Source organism: Somniosus microcephalus, chromosome 9 (genome assembly GCF_052327205.1).
Source record: "Somniosus microcephalus isolate GS21.2 chromosome 9, FLI_Smic_1.0, whole genome shotgun sequence".
NCBI lineage: Eukaryota > Metazoa > Chordata > Chondrichthyes > Squaliformes > Somniosidae > Somniosus > Somniosus microcephalus.
In genome coordinates, this window is record NC_140995.1 from 213,522,344 (window position 1) to 213,542,196 (window position 19,853).

The window sequence follows — 19,853 nt, forward strand, 5'->3', positions numbered from 1 at the left end:
ATGCAGAGACACAGTGCCCGGTCTGCACTCAAGGCCTCCATAATCAACACCTATGAAGAGACACTCGGTCACTCAACCAGGAAACACCAAGACTGGTTCGACGAGAACGACCAGGAGATCCAGGAGTTAATAAGCCGCAAGCGCAAGGCATTCCTGATCTGGAAACAGCAACACAACGAGAGCAAGAAAGCAGCTCTACAGACACCTGAAGGCCGAGGTCCAACAAAAAACTTCCGACCTAAAGAACAGATGGTGGGTGGAGAAAGCGCAGGAGATCCAGCAGCTAGCCGACAACCACGACGTGCGTGGATTCTTTAGCGCAGTCAAGACCATCTACGGCCCAAGCACCCAAGGCCCTACTCCACTGCGGGCCAAGAACGGAGAGGTACTCATCAAGGACAGAGAGGCAGTTAGTGCCCGCTGGAAGGAGCACTTCGAAGATCTCCTTAACCGTGACTCTGTCTTCGACGCGAGTGTCCTCAACTCCATCCCGCAGCATGCTACCCGCCACCATCTCAGCACAACCCCAGCCCGGCACGAGGTTGAAAAGGCCATCCGACAACTGAAGAACAAGGCCTCAGGTAGGATGGAATCCCCGCCGAGGCACTAAAGCATGGCGGAGAAGCACTACTGGCGCGAATTCATGAACTCATTTCTCTTATCTGGAAGGAGGAGAGCATGCCAGGGGATCTCAGACGCCATAATTGTGACCATCTTCAAGAAAGGTGACAAGTCCGATTGCGGTAATTACAGAGGAGTTTCCCTGCTGTCTGCCACAGGGAAAGTCATCGCAAGAATCCTCCTCAATCGCCTTCTCCCAGTAGCCGAAGAGCTCCTCCCAGAGTCGCAATGCGGATTCCGCCCACTAAGGGGCACAATGGACATGATCTTCAGCGCACGTCAATTACAAGAGAAGTGCAGGGAACAGCACCAACCGCTGTACATGGCCTTCTTTGATCTCTCAAAGGCCTTCGACACCGTCAACTATGAGGGATTATGGAGTGTCCTCCTTAAATTCGGCTGCTCTCAAAAGTTTGTCACCGTCCTCCGCCTGCTCCACGACGACATGCAAACCATGATCCTGACCAACGGTTCCACCACAGACCCAATTCACGTACGAACCGGGGTCAAGCAAGGCTGTGTCATCGCACCAACGCTCTTCTCTATCTTCCTTGCTGCAACGCTCCATCTCACCCTCAGTAAGCTCCCCGCTGGAGTGGAGCTAATTTACAGAACAAACGGGAAACTGTTCAACTTCCGTCGCCTCCAGTCCAGATCCAAGGTCGTCCCATCCTCTGTCGTCGAATTACAGTATGCAGACGACACTTGCGTCTGCGCACACTTGGAGGTCGAACTCCAAACCATCGTCAAAACCTTCACCGAAGCATACGAGAACATGGGCCTTACACTAAACATCCGTAAGACAAAGGTCCTCTACCAACCTGCCCCCGCCACACAGTACTGCCCCCCCGATTATCAAAATCCACGACAAAGCCTTGGACAACGTGGACCACTTTCCATACATTGGGAGCCTATTGTCAAGAAGGGCAGACGTCGACGACTAAGTCCAACACCGCTTTCAGTGTGCCAGTGCAGCCTTCGGTCGCCTAAGGAAGAGAGTGTTTGAAGACCAGGACCTCAAACCCGGCACTAAGCTCATGGTCTGCAGAGCAGCAGTGATACCTGCCCTGCTGTATGCCTCAGAGACATGGACCACGTACAGCAGGCATCTCAAAGCACTGGAGAACTACCACCAACGCTGCCTCCGCAAGATCCTGCCAATCCATTGGCAGGTTAGGCGCACCAACGTCAGTGTTCTTGCTCAGGCCAACATCCCCAGCATCGAAGCTTTGACCAGCTCCGAGGACGGGTCACATTGTCCGCATGCCCGATACGAGACTCCCAAAACAAGCGCTCTACTCGGAGCTCCGGCACGGCAAGGGAGTCCCAGGTGGGCAGAGGAAACGCTTCAAGGACACCCTCAAAGCCTCCTTGAAAAAGTGTAACATCCCCACCGACACCTGGGAATCCCTGGCTCAAGACCGCACAAAGTGGAGGAGAAGCATCCAGGAAGGCGCCGAACACCTCGAGTCTCTTCGCTGGGAGCAAGCGGAAGTCAAGCGCAGGCAGCGCACGTCAACCCAAGCACCCCACCCACCCGTCCCTTCAACCACCGTCTGCCCCACCTGCGACAGAGACTGTAGGTCCCGCATTGGACTCAGTCACCTGAGAACTAATTTTTCATGTGGAAGCAAGTCATCCTCGGTTCCGAGGGACTGCCTAAGAAGAAGAAAGAATATCCCACACTCTACCAGTACCATCAAGCCAGGGGACCAACCCTGGTTCAATGAGGAGTGTAGAAGAGCATGCCAGGAGCAGCACCAGGTGTACCTAAAAATGAGGTGCCAACCTGGGGAAGCTGTAACACAGGACTACATGCATGCTAAACAGCGGAAGCAGCATGCTACAGACAGAACTAAGCAATTCCACAATCAACAGATTAGACCAAAGCTCTTCAGTCCTGCCACATCCAGTCGAGAATGGTGGCGGACAATTAAACAACTAACAGGAGGAGGAGGCTCCATGAATATCCCCATCCTCAATGATGGTGGAGCCCAGCATGCGAATGCAAAAGACAAGACTGAAGCGTTTGCAACCAACTTCAGCCAGAAGTGCCGAGTGGATGATCCATATCGGCCTACTCCAGAGGTCCCCACCGTCACAGAAGCCAGTCTTCAGCCAATTCGATTCACTCCACGTGATATCAAGAAACAGCTGAGCGCACTGAGCTATAGGCCCCGACAACATCCTGGCTGTCGTGCTGAAAACTTCTGCTCCAGAACTAGCCGCGTCTCTATCCAAGCTGTTCCAGTACAGCTACAACACTGGCATCTACCAGACAATGTGGAAAACTGCCCACAAAAAGCAGGACAAATCCAATCCGGCCACTTACCGCCCCATCAGCCTACTCTCAATCATCAGCAAAGTTATGGAAGGTGCCATCGACAGTGCTATCAAGCGGCACTTACTCACCAATAGCCTGCTTACCGATGCTCAGTTTGGGTTCCGCCAAGGCCACTCGACTCCAGACCTCATTACAGCCTTGGTCCAAACATGGACAAAAGAGTTGAATTCCAGGGGCGAGGTGAGAGTGACTGCCTTTGATATCAAGGCAGCATTTGACAGAGTGTGGCATCAGGAGCCAGAGTAAAATTGAAGTCAATGGGAGTCGGGGGGAAAACTCTCCACTGCCTGGAGTCATACCTAGCACAAAGGAAGATAGTTGTGGTGGTTGGAGGTCAATCATCACATTCCCAGGACATCGCTGCAGGAGTTCCTCAGGGCAATGTCCTAGACCCAACCACCTTCAGCTGCTTCATCAATGACCTTCCCTCCATCATAAGGTCAAAAGTGGGGATGTTCGCTGATGATTGCACAGAGTTCAGTTCCATTTGCAACTCCTCAGAAAATGAAGCAGTCCATGCCCGTATGCAACTAGACCTGGACGACGTTCAGGCTTGGGCTGACAAGTGGCAAGTAACATTCGTGCCACACAATGCCAGGCAATGTCTATCTCCAACAAGCGAGAGTCCAGCCACTTCCCCTTGACATTCAAAGGCATTACCATCACTGAATACCCCCATCATCAACATCCTGGGGGTCACCATTGATCAGAAACTTAACTGGACCAGCCACAAATACTGTGGCAACAAGAGCAGGTCAGAGGCTGGGTATTCTGCAGCGAGTGCCTCACCTCCTGACTCCCCAAAGCCTTTCCACCAGCTACAAGGCACAAGTAAGGAGTGTGATGGAATACTCTCCACTTGCCTGGATGAGTGCAGCTCCAACAACACTCAAGAAGCTTGACACCATCCAGGACAAAGCAGCCCGCTTGATTGGCACCCCATCCACCACATTAAACATTCACTCCCTCCACCACTGGCGTACCGTGGCTGCAGTGTGTACCATCTACAAGATGCACTGCAGCAACTCGCCAAGGCTTCTTCAGCAGCACCTCCGAAACCCGTGACCTCTACCACCTTGAAGGACAAGGGCAGCAGGCGCATGGGAACACCATCCCCTGCAAGTTCCTCTCAAGTCACACACCATCCTGACTTGGAACTATATCACCGTTTCTTCATCGTCGCTGGGTCAAAATCTTGGAACTCCCTCCCTAACAGCACTGTGGGACTACCTTCACTGCACGGACTGCAGAAGTTCAAGGAGGCAACTCACCACCACCACCTCAAGGGCAATTAGGGATGGGCAATAAATGCTTACCTCGGCAGTGGCGGCCACATCTCTGGAACGAATAAAAACATAAACAGCTTCAACAAACAATGTTTGGCCAAACAGTATTTGGGTTAATTGGATTCAAACTCCAGAATGATGCTCGTGAATTCTCCACTAATTGAAGTCAACACAGATAAAACTATTGCTTCCTGGAGTCTCGAAGCAGTCAAGTGAATTTATCTTACTCCTCAACAGCTCCCCCCCCCCCCGTTAACCGAGGGGGAGGTAGGTCCTAAATTAAAGCAGAACATGCGAGAAAAACCAGTGCGTTCCACCAGTTCCAAAAAGAGGGGGGGGGGGGGCGGGGGGAAACTAGGCCATAAAGGCTCAGATTCCCTCAGCCCGACAGTATTGTGTTCCACAACAACTTACATTTATATAGTGCCTTTATCACAGAAAAATGTCCAATGATGCTTAAGGGTCTCCATCACAGATATCAACCTGCCACCCCTCACCCTAGACACCACCTCACATCACCAGCACCCCTTTTGTTAAAACAAAGATGGGAGCTTTAGCAAAGGTCTGAAGTTTAATAAAGTCAATATTCAGGCCAGAGGATTGAATTACAGCTTTAGGAGCTGGCTTGAAACTATGGTGCACAATGGCACGCTCATTATGAACTGAAGTGTACCCTGCAATTTCCCAGTTTTGTCGGAAGTTAGAAGCACTTTACATATTACATTTAATTTTTCCAAAGTTAATGAAATGGGGAATAGAAGAGAAAAAGACCAGTCTCATTTACAGCAGTCTTTATGGGGTAGACAGAAACCACAGATGTGTGTCAAGTATAATTATTTGCCCTGCAGCACCACTGAAACAAGCAAAGGCCTCATGCAGGGACTTCTTGTTCTACAATTTAGATAAGAAACAAAAAAAAACCTCAGGAGACCGGTCATTTATCCCGCAGTATGCGCTTTTCCCTCCATTAAGATCCAAAATGCGACAGAAAGCAACTTTTATAGTTATTCTAATCGTTATGAAAAAGAAAACATGGTCTGATTTGCTACATTTCTGCAAATCCAATGTATGTGTCTCTTCACTGGAAATTTTTGGGAGATTGCTTCTCTGCTGATGCACTGTGAAATAGGTGGTGCTACAAGTTATGAAATAATACATCAATTTTAATATGAGAATTGAGACATTTGCTTAATATCAGTAAGCTCTGGAATTATGCAACGGGTTAGATCCAGACTGAAGTCAGTCAGTCTGCAAGATGGAGTTTGTAAGATAGCAGTGAGTTGCCAAATGCTCCTGAATTTAAAGTTGGTTTCATAATAAACCTGATTATTTTACTTTTATTAATTTATGCCAGATGACAAAGAACCCTAAAATAATAGAACATAAAAACAACAGACCTTTAGTCTCTGCCTTTTCACCTTTCTGCCCCAGGCCCAAATCCAGTAGAGAGCGAGAAGATGAAAGTCTCAGAGACCGCAGGATGACATGCTTCAATGACACGAGTTTCAGCAGTCTCAACCTAATGGCCGTGAGCCCACACACAAAGCTGCCCCTAATTCAACGATAACCACCTCAATCAAAAACTGGGTGGGGCTTAAACATTTTTTAAAAATGTATGAACATAGGCAAAATGGTTCACTCACTGAATCAAGAGAAAAACTGAACATGTTGGGGCTTTTTTCTTTAGAAAAGGGAAGACTTGGAGACCACCTGATAGAGGTCTTCAAATTTGCAAATGGGTTGGACAGGGTAGATGTGGAGAGAATGTTTCCACCTGTGGGAGATCGCTAAACTAGAGGACAAGATAGCTGCTAATAAATCCAATAGGGAAATAAGGAGAAATTTCTTTACTCTGTGGTTAGAATGTTAGCAAATTTAGCACTACCACAGGAAGTGCTTGAGGTGAATAGCTTAGATACTTTAGATGAGTACATGAGAGAAAAAGAAATAGAAAGATATGCTGAAAGGCTGAGATGAGGTAGATGGAATGGGAGGAGACCTCGTGTGGCATATAAACACCAGCACAGAGTAGTTGGGCCGAATGGCCTGTTTATGTGCTGTATAATCTATGTAATCACTGTTAAAACCGAGCGCACATGCGCAATGGTCTCTCTGCACACACGTGAACTCGGGCCCATTTTGTACTTGTGCAAGCTGACAGTTTTATGAATGCAGACAATTTTGTTAACGTACACAACCATTTTAAAAACGTCAGTGAAGGAAAACTGGACTTTTATCTTCTTTTCTGTATCTTCTGTTCATTTCTTCAAATTACCCGGTAGACACCAACACCCCTCACAACGCCCGCCTCCCCAACCCAGACTCTCTAGTTCAAAACTGGACAGATAAGTCGCCTGTCCTAACTCAGTGCTCAATGGCAATCTCACCCTGCCACAGGATGGGAACTGGCTCAGTAAGGGATGTGCTTCTGTGTTTTGGATCAGAGGAAGTGGGGGTGGAGATGGAGATCAATTTTGCATCAGTGCTGGGCACTGACAAATTTAGCAAAAAGGCTTTCCACTCCGCAGCAATAAGATCTTTCTTACCCTTGATGAATATAAAGTTCATCCACCTTTAGAATTTTTTTTTTTGAAAACTGAAAATAGAAAGGTCTTGGAGTGCATCGAGGGATTTGCCACAAATGGCGAGTTCTATTTGCTCGGCATGCCGATGATGACGTTCAGTCCCACCGAACATTTACAAACAGGATTACCACATAATTACAATGCATGGTAATGGCAGGGTAGCTGTCCCTAAATCCAGCCGTGTAGCCACTGCGAGCCAGTACTGAGGGGTCTTGACAGGGCGGATGTGGAGAGGATGTTTCCTCTTGTGGGAGAATTTAGAACTGGGGGGGGTCACTGTTTAAAAATAAGGGGTCGCCCATTTAAGACAGAGATGAGGAGAAATTTTTTCTCAGAGGGTCGTGAGTCTTTGGAACTCTTCCTTAGAGGTCGGTGGAAGCAGAGTCTTTGAATATTTTTTTAAGGCAGAGGTAGATAGATTCTTGATGAGCAAGGGGGTGAAAGGTTATCGAGGATAGGCGGGTATGTGGAGTAATCAGATCAGCCATGATCTTATTGAATGGCGGAGCAGGTTTGAGGGGCCGAGTGGCCTACTCCTGCTCCTAATTCGTATGTTCGTATGAACTTCATGTGAACGTTTTAACTCAAATTTTAAGTTTGAAACTTTCTAAAAGAAGCCGATCCTTTTTCCCCCCCTAAATAAAGGTACATTTCTGTGATTTTTTTGGTGAAGTTTATGTTCATCTTACAGAGACATAAATGCTAACGAGTGAATATTTCCCAGCTTTTGACACTGGTTGTCAGCATTGAGCACTCGCAAGACATCAGACCTACCGAATCTCCCAAATTCAGCTGGAGACCTACTTGGGAGATCAGTGACCTTTCTTCCTTAACTGCAAGTACCGCAAACTCTTTCCGGTTTCGATTCTGCCATTTCCCGTGGGTTCCCTCATTGATTGGCGGCGAGAAAAAAAAATAATGCCACGGAACCAAGCATATCCCAGCAATCATAACGGTAAGGAAAGTCACCCAATAAAACAACTGGCTCTACAGATTTAAGGGAGGGCGTTCACTATTACTGTGGATGCTGGGTAGCACTTCCATAGCTGTCCCCTGCTTTCCTTTTCTTAATTATAATTCACAGGATGTGGGCGTCGCCAGCAAGGCCAGCATTTATTGCCCATCCCCAATTGCCCTCGCAAAGGTGGTGAGCTGCCTTCTTGAACCGCTGCAGTCAGTGTGGTGAAGGTACTGCCAACAGCGCTGTTTGGGAGGGAGTTCCAGAATTTTGACCCCGCGGTGGCATAGTGGTTAGCACTGTTGCCTCACAGCGCCAGGGACCCGGGTTCAAATCTGGCCTCGGGCGACTGTCTGTGTGGAGTTTGCACATTCTCCCTGTGTCTGCGTGGGTTTCCTCCGGGTGCTCCGGTTTCCTCCCACAGTCCAAAGATGTGCAGGTTAGGTTGATTTGGCTATGATAAATTGACCCTTAGTGTTAGGGGATTAAATACGTGGGGTTACGGGGATAGGGTGGGATATGTGTCGGTGCAGGCTCGATGGGCCGAAATGGCCTCTATCTGCACTGTAGATTCTGTGATTCTGTGACACGGGAAACTTGGGAGACGGTGGTGTTCCCATACACCTGCTGCCCCTGTCCTTCTAGGTGGTGGAGGTTGCGGGTTTGGAAGGTGCTGTCAAAGAAGCCTTGGCAAGTTGCTGCAATGCATCTTGCAGAGGGGCTGCAGCACTGTTGCACTGCAGCAACTCACCAAGGGAAATAGCCCTGGTGAGTTGCTGCAGTGCATCTTCTCTCATTAAGAGAAGATACTCACAAGTTAAGTTGACTGAGAAAAGAAAAAGAAAAGAAAGTAAAATATGGGCAGGGAAAACTGAGGGGCAACTATTTTATTGCCACTTGGCTATTTCCTGCAGCCCACATGATACAAATGGCACCACCTCAGGTTTGCAGCCTGACTAAAACTCACAACTATGATGAGTGGAAGCTCAGCTATAAAAAACGAGATACACAGTAAAGCTGTCCCTGCTGCAAAAATGTGCTAACCACAGACTCAAGAGCAGTGCGATGTTTTTCCACTTCACACATAAAAGAAAGAACGACTTGCATTTATATAGCGCCTTTCACAACCTGAAGACATCCCAAAGCACTTTACAACAATGAACTAAGTCGGCCATCCTACAGCTTTACTGCCAATGTATGCAGTTCTGTGTTGGAGTGCAGGCACACGACCATTGGGAACTTTACCGAGATGGCCCAAACTCATTCACAAAGCACCATTACTGCTCCACGAGTCCCGTTTCATCAGTGTGGGTTTGGTTCCGAATCCAGTTCGTAGAAGTGTCCTCTTCTGCTCCTTTAAATGCTCCACTTACTCAAAGGAAACCCTCTGACAAATCGTGTGACCCATACACTGCTTGTGTGATGTACTCCAGGTGCACAACATAAATCTTTCCAGAGTCTTGGCTTGTAAGAAACTAAATCTTATCGACCAGCCAAATTTCAGCAGAACATTACAACGCAGCCAATGGAAGGCCATTGTTTCTTGAACACACTACATGCAGCAAAATAAATGAAGCTCCTACTCACATCCCCCTTAAATTGGATTGGCCTCAGTGAGTTTACCCTGCAAACAGGCAAGTCATACAGGTCCCAGATCACTGGTCCATGCTGAGTTAGCTAACCTCAGATGGTGATAGGGAAACGACAATTGGTTTTAATGTCCTTGGGTTCAGGAGGAGAAAAATCTTCTGGGTTTCCCAATACTGACTGCTATCCATGCTGGAAGCATACACGTGTGGATGTTGGGTGAGAGCTTCAAGATAGTCAATTGTGTTGCCTTTGCCCTTCCCACCGCCAAATAGGTTCCTAGCACTCACCGTTAAGGTTCATGTATGAAGAACGGTCACATGGGCAAGGTAAACGAGGGTGCCCAATGCCTGTGGAACCATACCCTAAGCAAGGTATAAAGGCTTCATGAAAGGAGCAAAGAAGAAATGTGGAGAAAAAAATAAATGTATAGAATTCTCCATTTAGGTGCCAGCAAATCACAAGTTTGCCACAACCTTCCATATTTTGACTCAACTTTATGAAGTTATAGTGTTGCTGTCCTGGTTCATCACTGGATTACTAAAATTGAACATAAAGCTAATTTCCAAAACTTCATATTAACAATTAATACATTTTCATCCCTTCTAATTTCCCAGCTTTCTTCAGACTTTTGACTCATTTTCTTGTCCTTCTTAATTAAATTATATGAATGTTCTCATTGGTCCTGTCTTTCATAGAAATATAGAAACATAGAAGATAGGAGCAGGAGTAGGAGCAGGCCATTCGGCCCCTCGAGTCTGCTCCGCCATTTAATGAGATCATGGCTGATCATCCAAATTCAGTACCCTGTCCCCGCTTTCTCTCCATATCCCTTGATCTCTTTAGTCTTAAGAAATATATCCAACTCCTTCTTGAATATATTTAATGAATTGGCCTCAACTGCCTTCTGTGGTAGAGAATTCCACAGGTTCACCACTCTCTGGGTGAAGAAATTCCTCATCTCAGTCCTAAATGGCTTACCCCTTATCCTTAGACTGTGACCCCTGGTTCTGGACTCCCCGACCATCGGGAACATCCTTCCTGCATCTAGTCTGTCTAGTCCTGTTAGAATTTTATAAGTTTCAATGAGATCCCCTCTCATTCTTTTAAACTTCAGCAAATATAAGCCCAATCGATCCAATCTCTCCTCATACGTCAATCCTGCCATCCCAGGGTGACGTATGAGGAGAGATTGGGTCAATTGGATCAGAGAATGAGGGTTCACTCCGCTTGCTCTTCTCCCTGAGCCATGCACCAGCTACAGCCAAGAGGAAGGACAATAGGTTCTCGGGCCATCACCAATGATGCACAAGAGCGGTCTGGGGACTAACCTACCCCCTCAAATATTTCCTCCCTCCATTAAAGGCAAGCACCCTCTCCCCACAACAACACTACTGAAGTTAGGAATTCAGAGTTCTGGCTGGGGCATGGTGTCAGAACAGGAACGGAGAGTGACTTGGAGCACGAGAAGGAAGAAGAGTTGTGTGTGGTGGCACTGTAGTCACTGGCACAGCAGAACTGGTAATGATAAGGGTAGAAACTCCCTTGGACTGCCACTTTGATGCATTGCGTCGTACAGTGGTGGGATTTGGCCAGTTCCCACCTCCTAATGGTTCAACTGGTTTACGTATTGACTAATGTGAGCATACTAGCCAGAAGGTTTCCAGGTTTGATCCCTGGTCTGCACAGAGTTAACTCAGATCAGAGCATATGGGCCAGCGGTAGGGGTGCGACAATTGACCTCAATGCTGCTGGGTTAGAAGGGTGAAAGAGGAAAAAAATTGCGTTTAAATAGCACCTTTCCCGACCTCAGGATGTCCCAAAGAAATTTACAGCCAATGAAATACTTCTGAAGCGTAGTCACTGTTGTAATGCAAGAAACGAGTCAGCCAAATTGCGCACAGCAAGAACCCACAAACAGCAATGTGACACTGACAAGAAAATGTGTTTTTAGGTGTTGGTTGAAGGATAAATATTGGCCACGACACTGGAGAAAACTCCCCTGTTCTTCTTCGAAATAGTGCCATGGGATCTTTTACGCCCACCCAAGAGGGCAGACGGGGCCGCAGTTTAACGTCTCATCCGAAAGACAGCACCTCAACAGTACAGTACTCAACTCAGTGCTGCACTGGAGTGTCAGGGAAATTAATCAATTTTCAGAACTTATTTTTTGACAACTGGTTAAGTTCTTCAGGAGAGCAGGAGGGAAGAAAACTGATGAAAAACGGATGATTTTGGTTGGGCCCTAATGTAGGCCGGGCAGTCTCCCACAGGGATGGAGAGTCCAGAGCTGCTGACTCATCCCTCCTAAAAGGGCGGTTACAGAAGTGCACCAATAAATGCTTTCCATTCAGGGGTGTTGGCAAGGGCATAGTATGCGAGAACACGAAAAGGGAAGACTTAAAAAGAAACCTTGACAGAAGTGAAGTAACTTGTGTCTAAAAGAGAGAATAATCTTTTAGTTTCTTTCCTCAAAAATGTATCAATGGTGTTATTTTGTTTGTATGCATTTATAATTCAGCCGTGGTCCTGCCCAGTTCATACAAAGTTCTCAAAGGTTTAAAGTTTTATATTGCCCTCAGCTATCGACACCATTGTACACACTTAAAGGACGCAGCACAGTTAAGAGAAAACATTCTGGCCATCCAGTAAGCAGGAAGCCAGGGTTGAAGAGAGTGTTTTTGTGGGTGGGATCTTGAAGGGGCCATTCTTGTTGTGGCAAAGTCTTTTCTTCTAATCAGTTTACTAGAAGGTCATTTATGAAATAATAAGGGAAAGAGTTAAAACAACTTTACATGAAAACTCCAGCCTACAGACTGACAAACTTGTGCAGTCCAGACCCAATCAGTTGCAGAATTGAAGCATTGATTCAACACTTACTACTGATAAAGGAAGTCATCTTAATCTTAATCATCAAACTACTGTAACAGGTTGGGGCACATACATGGCATTCAGGCACCGAGGTCAGTGCACCCCACACACAGTTTACATCCAAGGAATGCTGATTCATAAAATCTGTCCCATTATTAGTGGGGAAGAGGGCACATTAACAACACGAGAGAAGATCGCGGTGTACATCATGCTCACAAATTCCAACGCCCAGGTACAATCCAATCTACCATTCTCTTGGTTTCTGCCCCACCCAATTCGCAATGATAATCAGTTAAAGATAATCACAAATTGTATCCATCTATACCCAACTCACTGCCCCCCACAGATGTCTCCTACCGCTCTCCCACCCACAAACCCCCACAGCAGCACAGAAACCTTTGATTCCTGCGGAGTATTCAAGCGTTTCCGTCTATATTCTTCCTGTAACTGTTGTTCCCATTGCCAATCACATAGTTCCTCAGCTAGCTTTTTGAATGAGTTAATCAAGGAAGATGTGATTTACAACTCACAAAACAACCGTTGTTAATTAAAATAAAATAAAGTACGCAACCCATTTTGAATACTGTACTTTCTGAAATGAAATACTTTGCTCGCTCCCGTTTTTCCACAGTAAATGAGTATGTAAAACTACAGAATCCCAACAGAAGTAGCTGCCAATCAAATCATTCAAGACATAGACAAGTGCTCCAAATGCCAACTTACCTGCTACAGTCAGAACAGAAGGAGACGTGTCTGCAGCCGTTTTCATCTTAACACCATTCCGTAACCAGTAAATTTCCACAGGATACGGTGGGCCCACAGCCTCACAGGTGAGATTAAAGGGGGCATTTCTTGTGATGTTCTTTGATTCAGGTTCTCGAATAAAACTTGGCAATCCTGCAAATGTAAGAGGACCATGTTTGTTTAAAATGGCATCAATTAACCATGAGAAATGCACATACTATGCATAATCTAGTTAAAACTTATCAAAATGGTACCTAACTGTACCCATTGAGATAACCTAACTGTGCCCATTACCCATGAGGTAGCTTAACTGTACCCTATCAGTGAGGTCTGCTAAACATATCCTTCATCAGAGAGGTATGTTAACTGTATGTATTATACAAGGTTGGCCTACTGCATCTATTACTCATGAGATATACTAACGGTACCTATACCCATGAAGTATACGAATCATATCCATTATCCCCAAGATATCCCAACTGTATTTATTACCCACGAGGCATCCGGTTTGTATTATCCATGAGATATCCTAAATGTATCCATTACCTATGACTGTATGGCCTAGAAATTGGGGTGAGGCGCCAAACTGACGCCAAGTTCGCCTGGGCGCAGATTTTTGCGCAGCGTTCGGAGCAGTAGCGATCGTCAGATATTCAGCCTCAGTGCCCCTAGAGGGAGACGGGGCGCGGCTCGAGGTGCTCCGCGTCCCTCTTAGGGCGCTGAAAGTGAATTTCGCAGCGCAACGTGCCACAGCGCCAGACGCTGCGGTACTGCAGGCCTTCCTCCCACTGTTAAGGGGGAGGGGCCTGCAGCAGCGCGAACCCCGAGTGGAGAAGTGCCGGGCTCTCGGGAAACAGCCGGCAATGCCACGGGGGGGGAACTGGAGGCCGGGGACGGAGGTGCTGGCAGGCGGCCGCTGAAAAAACCGGCCGCCCTGCACCTCCACCTTAACTTGCGCCTCTGCCGGCGCAGTAAGGCCCCGTGAACCGGGCGCGGGTAGCGAACTGCGCAACAGCGATGTTCGCTACCAAATATCGCGATCGGGGCGCTGCGCACACCAATGACGTCATCGGTGGCGGTGCAGCGCAACAGGCTAACGCCACCATTAGCGTCCCTGCTGAATATCACGGGAGGTGCAGCCAGTGGCGCTACAGCCACTGACTGCCTCTTTAGGCGCTAACAGGTGGCGCTACTCACCCAATTTCTCCCCCCATGTATTATCCATGAGGTTAGATCATTTGTGCACATTAATAAGGTGAAGGTGGCAGGGCAAGTTGATAAAGCAGTTACGCGTAAGGGGTACATGGCTTTGTAAATAGGGGCATTGAATACAAAAACAAGGAAGTCACGCTAAACCTTTACAAATCGCTGTTTCGGCCTCAGCTAAAGTATTGTGTACAATTCTAGGCACCACACTTCAGAAAGGATGTCAACACCTTGGAGAGAGTATATAGAAGGTGTACCTGGGATGAGGGACTTCAGTTATATGCAGAGATTGGAGAAGCAGGGATTGTTCTCCAATATACATAATAGAGGTATTCAAAATAAAGAGGGGTTTTGATAAAGTAGGGAGAACTGTTTCCTCTGGCAAGTGGGTCAGTAACCAGAGGTCATAGATTTAAAATAATTAGCAAAAGAACGAGAGGGGAAATGAGGAGAAATGATTTCACAGAGGGTTGTTCCGACCTGGAACGCACTACCTGAAAGGGTGATGGTATCAGATGCCGTAGGAACTTTCAAAAGGCAATTGGACATGTATTTGAAGAGGGCTAATTCGCAAGGTTATGGGGAAAAAGCTGGGGTGTGGGACAAAATTGGACAGTTCTTTCAAAGAGATGGCACAGGCACAACGGGTCGAACAACCTCCTTCTGTGCTGTAAGAATCTCTAACTCTGACTACCTTGTCTGGTACCAGTGAGATATCTGAACTGTATTACAAATCTGCAGTACACCTCATGGGGGAGGTCCATTAAAATCACAAACCAAGAATGTAACGTCAGAGAGGTCAACAGAATGCCAAGACATCCAAGCAACTGTACCTCGGACACGGCAGTGACTAATTTTGAATTGTTCTTCCCTTTTTTAATTCTCTCCTCTCCCACACCAGAAGGCACATACTCATACGATAGCAAAATACTGCAGATGCTGGAAATCCAAAATAACAACAGAAAATGCTGGAAAAACTCAGCAGGCCAGGCAACATCCGTGGAGAGAAAATAGAGTCAACGTTTCGGGTCAAACCCTTTGTCAAGATTGGAAAGGCACAGGAAATGAAATAGATTGAAAGGCCAGGCTGGGAGAGAACAAAAGAGAAGTGAAGAGACATTAAGAGGTATTCAAAACGAGACGAGATGGTGATAGGACTAGTGGAGACAAAAGACGGCTCAGATTAGGTGTGAAATACGCTGGCAGAATGGGAGACAGCTGCCATGTGGGAGAGAAAAAAAGTGGGGGTGGGGCGAAAGGGCCAAAACAAAGGTGTGGCTACAAAATAAGTAAAAATGTAATGGGGGCCGAGGTTATGATCTGAAACTGTTGAACTCGATATTGAGTCCAGAAGGCTGTAAAGTGCCTAATCGGAAGATGAGGTGCTGTTCCTCGAGCTTACGCTGAGCTTCCGTGGAACAAAGCAAGAGCCCGAGTACGGTGAGGTCTGAGTGGGAATGGGGCGGTGAATTAAAATGACAGGCAACCGGAAGCTCGGGGTCATCCTTATGGACTGAACGGAGGTGTTCCGCAAAGCGGTCACCCAATCTGCGTTTGTTCTCCCCAATGTAGAGGAGACCGCATCGTGAGCAGCGAATACAGTATACTAGATTGCAAGAAGTACAAGTAAATCGCTGTTTCACCTGGAAGGGGTGTTTTGGGCCCTGGACAGTGGGAAGGGAGGAGGTAAAAGGGCATGTATTGCATCTCCTGCGCTTGCACGGGAAGGTGCCAGGCGAAGGAGCAGGGGTGCTGGGGGTGATAGAGGAGTGGACTAGGGTGTCTCGGAGGGAGCGGTCCCTACGGAATGCTGAAAGAGGAGGGGAGGGGAAGATGCGTTTGGTGGTGGTTTGATCCATTGGGGAGACCAAATGCAGATTGGGTGACCGCTTTGCGGAACACCTCCGTTCAGTCCGTAAGGATGACCCCGAGCTTCCGGTCGCCTATCATTTTAATTCACCGCTCCATTCCCACTCAGACCTCACCGTACTCGGGCTAATTAACCTTTGTTTTGGACCTTCCCCCCCCCTCCTTTTTTTCTCTCCCACATGGCAGCTGTCTCTCATTCTGCCAGCACATTTCACACCTAATCTAGAGCCGTCTTTTGTCTCCACTAGTCCTATCACCATCTCGTCTCGTTTTGAATACCTCTTAATGTCTCTTCACTTCTCTTTTGTTCTCTCCCAGCCTGGCCTTTCAATCTATTTCATTTCCTGTGCTTTTCCAGTCTTGACAAAGGGCTTGACCCGAAACGTTGGCTCTTTTCTCTCCACGGATGTTGCCTGGCCTGCTGAGTTTTTCCAGCATTTTCTGTTGTTATTTAGGCACATACTCATGTCGGGGTACAGCTCTACAGCTGTTGGCAACCTCCAATAAGTTTCTGACTAAACTTATTCAGCAACTGGGTGGGGGGGGGGGGGGGGGTGGTGGAGGGATACCATAATCAAATCACAATCCTGTTCTCACCTAGCGTTCGCACACAAGCAACAGGAGTCATTGAGCTGTGGTCCTAAGTAGCAAATATTTCCTCTCCTAGCCCAGAGATATTGTAGCACCCCAACCTCTGTCCTGGTTCAGATTAGTTAACTGAGCATAGACCAGGGAATCGAACTTGGAGACCTTTCCCGATTTTCACACTTCAGTTTCCACACTGGATAGTGCATTTACTAACGGCCATCAGGGCACCCTGAATTATAATTTCTAATAGCTGCCTTAATGGCCCCCAGATCTTCTGACTCTGCCAAGCTTTACTATTCAGCCTTTCCCAACTCCTGTTGCTGAGTTTAGTATTTTTTGAGTTTATAACAAAACCCATGACAGGAAGGAGAAGTGAAACACAAATTGTGACTCAAATTCTCCCCATATGAGATGAACATGAACTTATGGAAACTTTTCCCTTCCTCCTTCCCCTCTTTTCAGAATTATCTCTTTAGCCATGCTCACAGTCATATATTCCCTTCCAGCTGTATTGGCGCATTTGACTGGGCAGCAAATACACCTACAAACTTATCTTGGTCAATAAGGATAAGTAGATGCTCAAGGTTAACTTGACAGCGGCGGAGGCACAGGGCTGCTGCATTATGCTGTGCTACAGAGCGAGAGGATAAAAGGTTCACATCCAGAATTCTATGCCTGGTGATCATCTAATTTCACCTCGGCCGTCTTTGGAAGAGAGGGAAGAATTGTAGAGGAGAGTTGTTGATTTGGAAGTCAGGAGCCTCCATTAAAAGAAAGGAGTTTAAAAAACGGTGAGTAAGTGACCTTATCCTTAAGCTGGCTCCCAGAGCAGCATCTCCAGAGAGCTGGGAACAAGCCCAACTCCCACCAAATGCTAATCGGAGACAGTCCAGGTGGAAGCTCAGCCTGTGTGGTACAAAGCAACAAGATGGCACTTCCTTTGGAATGGATGGTTCTGCTTTTAGGTGGCACCTCGATCCAGTAGCCTGGAGGATGAACTGATGAATGAGTATGGAGCACGATAGCCACCCAAACATTCAGCTCCTCTGATGGTTGCACAATTAAATGAGTTAGGGGACTGTATTTTATTATGGGGCTAGATTTTCGTGGAGCCGTCAGGTGGGGTTTCAGGCGTGTGGGGGGAAATCCTGAATTTGGGGGTCCCGACACCATCCCGCCCAAAACCCCGCCCCATGTAAGTTTCAGGGGCGGCGGGTACCCACCCCGCACTGGGACCCGCCGAAACCAGGCGGGAAGGGGTTAGTGCCAATTAACTGCCTGTTAACAGATAGTTAACAGGCAGTTTTTAGCCTAATCCCTATTTTGAGGGGTTTCGTGTGGGTTTCCCGACGGCTCCAAACCACGCCAGGTTAGAGCAGGCGGGATGTCGGGTTGAAGGAATTGGAGGGGTCGCGATGTTGGCGCTCAGGTGAGTGATGGGTGCATGAGTGCAAAGGTAAGTGTGTAAAGAACTTTTACTTACCGGTACTTACCTTAACAGCCTTTCTTCCTGTAGCCGTCGGGAGCGCACTACTCAGCCGGTACTTAAAGCTGAACGGCTGCGATCTGTGAAAAGTGACAGCCTTCAGCTTTGAGTGCCGGTAAGAGTTCTAACTGAGTCTGTGCAGAATGACTCATGGTAGAACTCAGACTGTCAGTGTTTCACAGCTTCAAACAGCTGTGAAACACTGATATTTCATCTGTCAAGAACTCTTGACAGATGAAATTTCAGTCTGTGACGTCACCTGTTGTCGGGTGGCCCTTAATTAGCCTGCTGAGCCCGCTGGGCGGGCTCAACAAGGTCAATCAAGGGAAAATCACACGGATTGGCCAGATGTCTAAGTAGGCGGGTCAAAAACCCGAAAGGGGAAGTCCCGCCTTCTTCCCGACAGGTTCGAGAAAATCTACCCCATGGTATCTGCAACATGATTTGTAGTAAACAATGCAGATGGTATTCAGCCTCAAGATATACATCTGTAGAACCACAAAAGTTTAGAGTATAGAGGGAGACCAGTCAGCCCATCGTATCTGTACCTGCTCTTCGCTAAAGCAATCGAAAACTATTCCAAGTACCCTGCTCTCTCTCTACATTCCTGCATCTTCTAGGCTTTGAATTTTTAAATCAACTCTTCCTTTAAACGATGCAACAATCTCTGCCTCAACTATTCCGTGACAAAGCATTCCACGTTCCAACAACACTAAGAGAAATTCCCCCTAACCTCGTTCCTAAGTCTTAGTGATCATTTTAAATTGACGGCACCTCCTCCTCATCCCTGACTTCCCAAATAGAGAACAGAGATTGCCCTTTCACCCTATCAAAACCCTTCATAATTTTAAAAGCCTTGATTAAATCGTTTCTTAGCCTCCTCTGCCCAAATGGTAATCCAGTATCTAACGTCTCTCCTCGTATCTATAGTTTTCAATTCCTGGTGTCATTTCATCAATTACTAAATTTCCCACCCTTTTCTCTTTTGGTCAGAAGGTTACGTTACAAGTCCCAGACCGAGCATGCAGTCAGGCAACATGTGAGATGATGCCAAGAGGATGTGTTGTAGTGAAAGACATACCTTCTATCTGCAGAATGATCTTCTCTGATTCAATATGTACGTTAGAGATTAGTATCCTACAGTTATAGGCACCTGCGTCAGAACGCTGTACGCTGGAGATACTGTGGGGGGAAAAAAAATGTATCGATTGCTCTCGAAATGCATGGGACTGGATTTTTACAGAAACACTCCTGTCCTCGTTCTCCCCACCCCCACCCCACAGGAATTTCAATAAACATTTTGCACTGGAAAACATTTTAAAGGGGGAGTCTTATTTAAATACAAATCATTTACCACAAATAATATTCTTTCCCACTGTTGGGGACCATGTGGAGCAATTCACCTTTAACACTGCTCAGGAATGTCCCATTTCTGGTGAGGGTCCTTCAACAGGTTTTAAGCCCCTCGTACAAGGGGCCCAACACCTGTTTCAGGTGGCCACTCTCGAGGCCTAAAAAAAAAGGGCCAACCCAATTTCGGGTCAGTCATTCTTGAGGCGTCCATGGGGCCCCAGGACTTGAGCCCCGAAATTGGTCCTTTTTTCCTGATGAACAAATGCAATGAGAACCAATTTCTAGCCCAATACATTCCAAAAAAAATCAGACTGCAGCAGACATGTTCTCTGTAGCTACAATATCCTTCTTAAAA

General features: G+C 47.0%; 1 protein-coding gene across 1 annotated transcript in view; it reads right to left on the minus strand.

The window, feature by feature from the left end:
* Positions 1–19,853, minus strand: part of mertka (c-mer proto-oncogene tyrosine kinase a) — a 168,639-nt gene that overhangs the window by 109,042 nt on the left and 39,744 nt on the right. Inside the window, exons 3-4 of the mRNA XM_085997870.1 lie at positions 19,227–19,327; positions 12,976–13,149 (exon numbers count right to left, since the gene is read on the minus strand). Coding sequence (XP_085853996.1) covers positions 12,976–13,149; positions 19,227–19,327 — 275 coding nt within the window. The remainder of the gene's footprint in view (positions 1–12,975; positions 13,150–19,226; positions 19,328–19,853) is intronic.